The following is an 11,351-nucleotide window of genomic DNA, read 5'->3' as shown; positions in this document are numbered from 1 at the left end:
GGCCTATCCGTGTCTTTTGAAGATTTCCACCGACCCTCGTAAAAAAAAAAAAAAAAAAAAAAGCCCCGTATGTCAGAAATGACCAGGAAGGGAGTCATAGAAAAAAAAGGACAACAATGTTCCACATTAGTTTTTATAAGAGAAGAAAATCATAAAATAGCACAACCTACTGGTACTGGTATTTGGTGGGGGAACAGATCCAGCAAGTGGGTCTGGGGGTTCTTTTTGCCTACCCCTGGCGGCTACCTGAATTGCCGCCGCGTACTAACCAAGGTGGGAGTGTCAAGATTCATTCTTCGGGACCGCCGAAAATGAATGTTTAACGTTCCTTAGTACTACCTAATTAATAATCAAATTTTCAATTATATCACTAAAGAGATATTCGTACTGTAGCAGTTGGAACAGTAATAAATTGTGAATAAGCAAAACTTTAGTATTATTTAAAAAAATCCACGAAAATGAGACGTAAACATAAATCAAAGAACATATTCAAGTTCTATTGGCAAGGATGAAACCATCTAACATTTTGAACAATTATTAAATAATCTATACACCGTAGTATATAATGGCTTGGCCTATGGTAGAATTTACCGTGGTAGAAAGATGGCATTCGACAGTACAATACATAATTAACAACTTTCAAACTGGCTTAGGGGACATTAAAAATTACAGTGAAAAAGCTCGGTGCCAGAATCACGTGAAATCGTGTAAAAATTCCAAAACGAGTAATCTTAAACTTATTCAGCAGATGGTATCACACTAAGGTGGAAATCCGAAAATGTGAGAAATTTTGTCTAACCAAGGTAAATATTTATCGATGTTCACTGGGAACAGAACGAATCTTGTTATTAAAAACTTTTGTCTGGATGATCCATATGCTTTGTTCAAAATTTGTATAACAAAAAATACTGACTGTCATTCCTGAGTATCAGTCCACTGATATCCTTACTATGATTATTCATGACATCTATAACATAATTATCATTTAGACTTCATCTTATGGTAGCTAGAATTCATACATAAGGTTGTATTATTATTCCTTTTAATATGCCTTTTTTTATTCAGGTTTTTGGTTATACTACTATCTGTATATTAAGAATTTTTGTATTGTTTCTTTTGATCCAACTTTAGGCTTATGAATACTACTTTTTTTATTTAGCAATAATTATTTATTAATAACAGTATTTCTTACCTATGCATATTCTAGGCCCTTCTCCAAAAGTTAAAAATGTGCATTTGACTAATTTGTGTTTGTTTTCTTCCGAAAATCTTTCAGGTTCAAACTTCTCCGGGTTCGGGTAATATTTAGGATCGTGGTGAATTGAATATATTGGTATTGTTACGACAGATCCTTTGGGCAGTTCTAAATCACTGTTGGGAATTTTGTAAGGTTTTACTGACTGCCGTACTACTGCGATGAAAGGAGGGTATTTTCTTAATGCCTCTGAAAAAAAAGTTTAGTTTTTACCCTAGAGAACTAAACTAAAATAAAAAGCATTAGTTAATTAGTTATAAGAAAGTTAACTATTGAATCAGAAACTTTTGTAAAATTTATATAGCTAAAATATTTTATTGAAAAATATAAAATATAAGTTTCTAGGGCAATGGTTCCTAAAATGTTTTTCGCTGCTTCTTGAGGGAAAAAAAATTGGGGTATCCTTATGGAGCTAAAGAAATTTGTGACACTCTTGTCGAACTAAAAAAATTAACGCAAAATTATCCTTAGGACGGTTGAATATGTAGGAAATAAAAAAAAGTAGTGCAAAGTAACTGAAATTGTTAGGCCGTAGATACATTTATTTTTAAAATAAAAATAAATAATTTCAGGAACTTTTCATTCCGGTAGTGCGATGAATTTTCAGGGACGGTATTGAGGATTTCTTTAAAGTTTCTTCAAATTATAAGAATTGCAACGGTATGCCCAACTTTGAGAACCTAGTTTAACTTAAAGGAGGTGTTGAGGTTGCAATGTCAAAACAAAAAATAGATACCAATAACAAAACGAGTATCTATCTATTGTTTTTGTTATAGTTTTGCTATCTGTTATCTAGGATTTTGCCTCTGTAATGATTGTAAATCAAAGCGGGTTAGTACTGAAAATATATTGTTGTTCCTTTGGAATGGTTATTTTGTCTGCCAACCAATTTGACTTTTCACTTATTTTTAATTATGTATTTTTTAAAGATGTTTGTAACAGTGCGGCAATTAGGAAATAAAGTGAAATCAAATACGAAAAAAACTATCCCTTTAGTCATCACCGTCGGTTTGATGTTTATACTTACATTTGTTTTTATTTATTTTATTTGTTTTCGTAGTTATTTATTTGTTTTATTTATTTCATTTGTCGAAAAGGACAGTGGATCCATATATAGCTAGGAGCAGTTGATAGTAACTATTTTAAGAATGTTATTCAAGATAGTGTCTCGAATCAAAGTATTATTAAGACGTGATTATTAGTGGTATTTGTTTTCTAAATATCCTAAATTTTATTTTAAATTTTTTTAGTAAAATTGGTTGACAAACAATAACCATTCCATTACTAACACCCTAAAAAAAGCCTTGGGTGTTGCAAATCCAGGAATGAGATTATAAAACTAAAAACAAAAAAACATATTAAGTTTGTTATTTATTAGAGTGCTACCAATGAGTAGTTGCTGTACACGCCTGTAACACACTCCATTTTAACTAACATCAAATTTACTGAATGTATTATTTAATATACAGTTGTAAATTTGAATAAAGATATTTTAAAAAAAAATTATTATTTTAACTATCAGATAACAATTATTATTATAACAATACGATTTTTTTGTTCAAAAAATATACACGAACAAGTATACAAAATTGTGTGTTAGTGTGATCTGAATGATATAGTATTTCTCTTAGTATTGTGAAAAACCTGGTTCTTTCACACTAGTTTCTAACGGATACTCCCCTCCATCCGTATTTTCAGATTTTAGTAAAATTGTTTAAATTATTAATAATTGGGTATATGAAGGAAATTTCAATCACTGGTCAGACGTAAATTTTAAACTGCGTTAGTTTTAGCAATGTATTAAGTTTGAAGATAAACATTATTAACAACACAAATCTTTTTCAATTTTATTGTTTAAAATTAATAAACATTTTACCTACCTGTTATTACACAGTCAACATACTTCATTTCTGCCAATCCTTCCCACGTTATTTCACCATTGTGCTTCATCAAGGCATCTTCTACTTCTTTATGAACCTTTTCTTGTATTTCTAGATTTTTAGCGATTTCATAAAGTGCATAACTTAATGTATTTGCTGTCGTTTCGTACCCAGCCAAAAGGAATACAAAAGCGTTTGATATTATTGTATTATCATCCATTACAACTGTAAAGAAATCACTGAAATTGTTAATATGATGTAAAAATTATGGATCGTGTATATTTTATACACATTCAGAAATAGTTTATTATAGTTATTATTATAAATGATCTAATAATTTGGACGATCTATTGTATATATTTTTGGTGGATCCAGGACTTGTCTGAGGGGAGAGGGACGCCCCTGTTTAACAAATGAAGTTCATACACCCATACGAAAATGTCTATCTAGAGTTTAAGAGTTAAATATTTTTAATACAATTCACTTTTTCAATCAGAGACATAATAATAAAAGACTTTTTTGTATATGTCCATAATAGAAACAAGTTTTCAAGAAACATATTTTTTCTCCTTTCAAGGAGAGGAGGCAGGCACCTTCGAGTCCCCAGGCTGTTGGTGTCCTGAAGACTATCTTTTCGGGGATTAGCCATTCCTATTTTTTATTTAAGTGTCTTATGTAGTAAGATATCTTGGAAGGGTTTCCTTGATTATTATATACACAAGGATAATGGCTCAAACAAAAAAAAATAAATAAATTAAATAATGGAACTAATTACAACGGTACCAAACCAATTATAATAAGGGTAGTTCTGAATTGCTGATGACAATTCCTTCCCGCTCCGTGATGACAGTTGAGTTATTACTAAGGATTCGTTATTGAGCTCATCAGAATTAAGATTCTCTGAAATAAGCCGACTCTTTTAGCAGCAATAACTAAATCCTACCTCTAAACGGAGTACTCATAGGAAACTTATTTATTTCTCGGCCTACCCTGCTTAAAGTGTTCCCAACAGTGGGAAGCAGCGTATGCCTTCGTTACAATCCACTGTTACAATAAAAACAATATCCATGCTGGCCGCCGTCCTCTCTGGTGTAGCTCTTGCTCTCTTACGCAAGGAAAAATTTATTGAGCCAACTACTTCCTTCCACCTGCACACAAGAGCTAAATCCTGCTCCGCACAACATTGGTCTATAAGCCGTAGTGTCCCTCAGCAGAACCATCCTCTGTTGCTTACTTGTTCTTCCACCTGTGTAAGAGATTATGACTCTGGAGAGAATACCTTTCTCAACATATCCGCAACCACTCCTTTGTAAAAGATCAATGTTGTTTTGTATCTGAGGTCTCAAAATGTGTCCGCGATACGATGGAATACATTAAGAGCTAGAGTCTGTCTTTAGACTAAGAAGCGCTGTATCTTTCACTGAAGTAGTCTCTGTAACTTTCAGCACAAAGGTATCGACTGTAATTTCTGCTAGTAGTTCGTGTGATGAAAGCGTTTCGTAAATAGGTTTCTCTCTACAAGTACAGAGACACTTCTATTGTTTCTTTGTTAATTCCGTGACATTCTGAAAACATAAATTTCCTACCTTAATCTCACTATCTCTGTCATCATCGGTCAACTCACTATTGCAGGATATTATGCCTTTTTTAGTGTGGATGGTTTCACGCCGTGTTTCAATTTCAGTTGTTTTTTTAAATATTGCTCGATTTAACTATTTTAAACTCTGAAGTTTTAAATTAGTGGAATTAACGTTCTACAATCTATGAATTTCCGCAAAGAAAACTTTTTTTTTCTGACTAGTTCGTCTATAGGGATTTTAAAGCTTCCAAATGATGCTTTTTTTAGCCGTAGCTACTTCAGAAAAGAATTCCACAACACTCTAAAAACCATAATGTGGAAAAATGAAGCTATAATCTTTAAATTCCTCGGGTGTTCATTTTCAAAAATTGTGTAGAACAGAACATTCTATGATGTAGGCCAACAAAGGTAAGTCTTGAGGTGTTTCTATGGATAATTTTGTGGAGCAGATGTAATTATTTGTTTTTATATAAAGTTCTCTATCTCCGAAATAGTTTATTATTATAGAATATATGTTGTTAGGACATTTTTTTGTTTAGGTTTTTTTGATTTATTGGTCACCTCTATGGAAGGTCGGTCCACCTTTATGTTCATCCTTAAGACTAATATATTTAATTTAAAATTTTAATTAGTTGTTGTGGTATTCAAAACTTTATATAAAGCGTCCACGGTCCCTTGATTTGATCATAAACCGAATTGGTTGTCATTTAAAAATGTATGATTAATTTATTTGTCTATTCCCTTCCCATTAGCAATTTGCACTGAAATAGGTCTATCAGTTCTAGTTTATTTATTATTTACGGCTCAAATAATGCAATTTAATGACAATAAATAGCTTCTTTTCATTATTATCGAGTAAAGCCTAGAATGAAGAAACTTGCCCAAGACCATGGCAATGTTTTCTTTTACAACTACCTTAATATGCTAAAGGCATTCCTAGAGTACTTACTTTGTGAAATCGTACCATCTTTCAATTGCTTCTCTTCTTCTTTTCTTAGGTCCATCATGAGTTGAATAAAGTCATTTCTCTGAATATTTTTTTCTTCTCTGTACTTCATGACGTTCTTTACCAAGTTTATAAAAAAGTTGGCAAACTCCCCCTTCACACGCTTCCAACGGACCATTTTGAGTAAGAAGCTGAAATTCGCACTCAATGCCTTCCTTAACTTGGCCATTCTCGATGGACCGAATATCATATGGCCCATCTTTTTGAATTTTGAATTAGGATCATTCATAACGTTTAAGTTTAAGCCGAACGCACAAGATCCGATGACATCCATTGTAAAGCCAGCCATCTCCTCCCTTACCTGAAAAAATAAAAAATAAATAAATAACATTTATTTTTCTCAGGAGTTCATTTGGATAGATTTTATGAATGTTGACTTTGTTGTGTGTTAAAGGTCAATTGATAAATCGTGAAATAGAAAGGCATTTTCGTATCATATCTTTGATAGATTTCTGGTGATTGAAAGATAATCATTTTGTATTATTAAATAAAATATCTTGAATTAAATACATCAGAATATCAAAAATAACCCCATTGTTGTACCATTTTGATTATCATACACTCTGTGCATATCTAGGAAGGTAATGAACAAGTATGCATGTAGCTATATAACAGTTTTATTTCACTGTGGATTAAAAGAAATTTATAGGTATGACAGTACATATAGTGCAAATCTAGCTAGCTATCTATCAAATTTATTTCTATGTTATAGCCTCCTGAATTAGCCTACGCCGTATGCCCCAGTCCTGTACAGTTTCCATCCAATCCCATACTCGGCTTTACCACGAATCTTATAGGTGGGTGAGAGCTTATAACACTCTCGATCTTGAAAATATTTTTTCTCTAGGTCATGAGATGTCATTTGGAACTATAATTGGAACTAATAAAAGTAAACATTTGATATTGGAACTAGAGATCCATTCTTTTTTTCTTTTTGTTTTACTTTGTGATACTGTAGCATGTACTTGTTATAATTTTAATTTAACATAATTTAGTTTTAAATTAAAAAGATAAGGCATCGGAACACGGAGAAATCGAAAAAAATATTTTTTTGTTTAAAAAGAATATTACAAAAGTTATTATATTTCATTATACTTCCGTTAAGTTTTTTTTTTCATAACAGTGTAACTAACGAGAGGTTTACTGTCATCAATGATACATAATAAAATTGAAATTTGGATAGCTGAATTGATAATAAAGGTAACAAACCGAAAATTATAAAAGGGAGAATTAAACATTAAATCTATTACGAAATAAGTTTTAATGGTAAAAAATATCAGATTTCTATCTGTTTAGGTGCATAGAAACAAACTAGTGTAAATTAAACGTCTGTAGCTCAGGGAGTAGAGGAGCAGGTCTCTGCAACCAGGGACGGCGCAGGTTCGAATCAGGCCTGGTGAGTCTACTTGGTTCTTCTCTGGTAGACTCACGAAATGAAAACTTGACCCTCCACCATGGCATTAGAGGTAGTATCCTGTAGATAACCACCTCCTCCTTCGTATGTCAGAAATGATCAGGAAGAGAATCATAAATAAATAAAAACTTATGTTAATTTGAATCTTCTTTGATTTTGTATGCATTTTGCGTCTGTTAGTTTAATGCCAATTAACTTTTGAAGGCTTCGTTCGTTAGTAAATCAAACAACGTTAAGATGAAGATTTCAACTGTCGAGGATATAATTTCAAGATCAGCTTCAATTTTAAATTAATGGGAAGACTCCGCTGAAACTGTTTTCATTTTTCTTTCTTGAACCAATTTTTTGTCGAATTTTCGCGATTGTTTGTTCAGGGTTATAACTACATTCAGCTTTAAAATGAGTTCTCATGTTAATTATATAATTTTGTGGCCTGCTTTTAATTATATTAGGAGATGTTTTGAGATAGCAATGTTTACTAGCAGAATTCATTATCACTACTTTTACTCGTGGATACTTCACTGCTGACAGAGTTGGGCTGTACTTGATAACTTTTTCCGTTTTCAGTTTAGAGTATATCAGTAAATATAATGTTAAAATAATCAAGTATGCTTGTACTCAACAATTAAGAATACTTTTATTATCGTTCACACCAAACTTTTTAATGATTGAGTACTTTTTTAATTAGTTACATCACATTAAAAAATCGTAAGCGAACTTTTAATTAGTAACTAACATTTTTTAAAAATAATTGAGTTGAAAGTATATTAGCACTTAGTACAAAGTGAAATAAAATATACATACATGTACTTAATACTTGTGCTCAATATACCGTAAAATTACATTTATTTTTATTCAGAACTTATTTAATTGATCATGTCAAACTCAAAGATCGTGAGGGAACTTCGAATCAGTAATAAGTTTTTTTTTTCTTCAATTTGAGTGAAAAGAATATTAGCACTGAGTAAAAATTGAAATCCAATATACATGTGATTGCGTACATGTACTCAATACCTGTGCTTAAATAAATATTTTTTTTTCCATCAACAAAATATCTTTACCACCAATCTACTGTGACTTTTAGACAAATATGTATCATTTTATTCAGTAAAATAAAATCATTTAGAAATTAAAAGTACATTTATTTACTTTAATAAAAAAGTACCTTAATTGTAAAAAAAAAAAAAATTGTATTCCAAATAGTATAATTTACTCAAAAACTGAGTGATGAGTACGACTACTTTACTTTGACTAAACATTTTTATGAGTTAAAAATACTCAAATAAAGCATGGATCCCCTATTAAATTTTGTCTCGAGTGCAGACTATATTACTTGCACTTAGCTTTAAATGTTTGAGTATCGGTCTTGTAATTTGTACTCAAACATTTCGAGTATTAGTACAGTAATCATACGAAGCTACTTAATACTCTTGTACAATTAGCCCAACTCTATCGTCGGGTACTTTAATTATTTCTAGTTTTGGGTTCGTATTTCCAAATTTTATTTTCTTACAGTTTCATTGTAGTTACCAATATATTCCCATCCCCTATTAATCATAAAATTTACATTTAACTTCTTCATCCCTATCTTCGGTAGCAGAATACTACAATTGCTGTACTAAGTTGAAACCCTTGGTATTGCTTAAATTGATCGTTAATTTTCTAGTTTCTTCATAAATTCCCTGATGCAGTTCCTAACTGGAGGCCCGGGCCAGGGGCTAGTAAATCTTCAGATAATATGTGTTCTACCTCAGATCCATGACTGCTTATTTGTATAACATATGTAAAGCTCAATCATACCATTCATCAATTCCTTGTTGGTTAGAGAGTCCATCAGGATTAGCTGATAGAAACTTCTAAAAAAGTGTTATCTTCCATTTCTAATTTTATACTAGGGGACCAATCAGATTTTTATTTTAAAATAAAATTATATTCTGTTAAAAGTTTAATCGATCATAAATCTTACTGGTTTCTAAATCAGTAAGATACTGGTTCTAGAAGATTTGAGAGTCTCTGTTACGAACATCTAATTGAGGGCAAGGTCCTCTAAAGTAAATAGTGTAATAACTAATAGAAATAGCTTTACAACCAACCTCGAACGCATTTCCTGTTGCCGCTTTTTTACCAATGTTTTCTATACAAACATCTGAACACTCCGATATTTGTGGTATCATTGTCTTAAGTTTGCCAGAGGTGAAGACAGGGGTCAGTTTGTTTCTTAGTATTTTCCAACTGCTTCCGTTTTGGTTAACTAAGTGTCTTGCCAATGGATCCGTACTGACGTCAACAGTTTCCTCACGGTGTGTGAAATACGAGAAGTCTGTCACCATGATGTGTTCGATAAGTTCGGGATCAAGAATTAGCAATTTAGGTTTCCAAAAGTTCCAGATTCCTCCATATCGTTGACCTAAGTAATGTGAATAAAATGTTAATAATATGTTGATAAGTACGGTACATAATATATTTTGCTACTGACTGTTTTCATCAGTTCTTCAAAAATTAAATTAAGTCCCTCTGAGAAGACCAATAAATTCTAAAATCTTACAATTAACTTATTAGGGTTGTTTCTGGTTGAAAAAATATACTTTAAAAATGAAAAAGAAGTATCATTAGTCCAAAGTTAAAGAGATATAGCAATAAATGAAAACTTTAAATTTAATCAAAAAGAAATTAGTTTGATACATTTTTCTTAACTTTTTATGACTTTTATTGTTGCTTTCTATTATTTCCATCACATTCGCTGTACATTATAAAATTAACTTTTACACCCCTTGCTTTTGAGTAACAAGTTTGAAATTTAATGCATAATTTTCATACCAATACATATCCCTCTCCATAAACCCCATCGTTGAATTTGAATGAAAAAAACATTGGTGCAAACTTACCTATCAGTGCCAAGAATTAAATGAAATTTTCATTTTTGACTTCAAAATATACGATTTACCTGTGTGGTGGTAAAAAAAGATTTATGAGTCACTTATAGGAAATATTTAGCGAAAATTGCTGGTTTTGACAGTTTAAATCTTTAATTTAATATTTAAGAGAAGTAAATTCAGATCATTATAAAAATCAAGACAAAGTCGATAGCTATAATTAGACTCACCTTTTAAGTAATTATATTGATCTTGTTGTACTTTGTAACCCGGAGCCAGACAAAACGTTGTAGGGAAAGAATTCCCGAAGAGAGGAAGTGGACGAACATATTTGACATTTAGTGAACCCCAGTAACCATGGTTTCTGGTAAGGATGAAATACAAAGCAGTTATGATAATAATGAACCAAACAAATGCATCATTTCGGAGCAGTTCTAGAATAAAGTACATCTTTAGCTACGGACTCTTCATTTCATATTAAGACACGTGGGGCTCTTTAAGGAAGTTGTAACTGACGCATATTTACAAGCGGCGTATCTTATCATTCCAGCTTATATGCCTTTTAAGAAATAACAGAATGTAAATACCTTGAGATGCAGAACTGCACTATTTTTTCCCCTTAAAATGACGCAATATTTGCCTTTTTATTACTTCACATCTGGTTTCCTTTATATTTATATTTATATAGCAATATATTATGTGTGGAAAGAGCATTAATTATTTACTCTAAAATCTGTGACATTTCCCGTAACAATATATATATATTGTTATTTATAATCATAAATCAATTAGTAATATAAATAGAAAACCATCTGTACAGTATTATGTTGCAAATATTATTTTACAAATCATGTATTGTCACTCTGTTTAAAAAAGAATTTAATAGAAATTTCATCTTTGTAATAATAAGAGGTAAGAAATATTAAGCATGGAGGTAATCTATTAGTTATCAATATCATCAAGATCACTTTAATTCGAGTGAACGTAATTAGTTATTTCATCTAAAAACTGTGACATTTCCACCAACCGTAACAATATGTATATCATTTCATTAGTGGATAAATTGAGGAATAGAATAAAAGGCCTTGATTTGTCCTAAATTTTCGTTAAATGTAAATGTAAGTAAACGAAAGAGGAAAAAAATAAAAGTAAGAAAAAATAAATAAATTCATTTTCGTTCCTCTTAAATGTTATTAAAAATATCTAGCGCTTGTTGCAGTTTTTATTACATCTTCTATATGATAAAACTTCTGGATATTTTTTTCCACTTAAAATGGGGCGATATTTGCCTTTTTATCACCACACATCTGGTTTCCTTTGGCAGCAATATAATATGTGCGAAAA

General features: G+C 31.2%; 1 protein-coding gene across 1 annotated transcript in view; it reads right to left on the bottom strand.

Annotated features, from left to right (window-relative positions):
* LOC106687213 (probable cytochrome P450 6a14) overlaps positions 1-10,525 on the bottom strand; it is a 13,704-nt gene extending 3,179 nt beyond the window's left edge. The window contains exons 1-5 of the mRNA XM_014430955.2: positions 10,238-10,525; positions 9,228-9,541; positions 5,664-6,021; positions 3,136-3,360; positions 1,193-1,444 (exon numbers count right to left, since the gene is read on the bottom strand). Of these exons, the coding sequence (XP_014286441.1) occupies positions 1,193-1,444; positions 3,136-3,360; positions 5,664-6,021; positions 9,228-9,541; positions 10,238-10,457 (1,369 nt within the window). The 5' untranslated portion in view covers positions 10,458-10,525. The remainder of the gene's footprint in view (positions 1-1,192; positions 1,445-3,135; positions 3,361-5,663; positions 6,022-9,227; positions 9,542-10,237) is intronic.
* Between the last annotated feature and the right edge of the window lie 826 nt (positions 10,526-11,351).

The sequence above is a fragment of the Halyomorpha halys genome, unplaced genomic scaffold (genome assembly GCF_000696795.3).
Source record: "Halyomorpha halys isolate HHAL.00 unplaced genomic scaffold, Hhal_1.1 Scaffold928.1, whole genome shotgun sequence".
In the NCBI taxonomy this organism is placed as follows: domain Eukaryota; kingdom Metazoa; phylum Arthropoda; class Insecta; order Hemiptera; family Pentatomidae; genus Halyomorpha; species Halyomorpha halys.
Note: the sequence above shows the minus strand (reverse complement) of the source record. Positions and strands in the feature narration are given on the sequence as shown.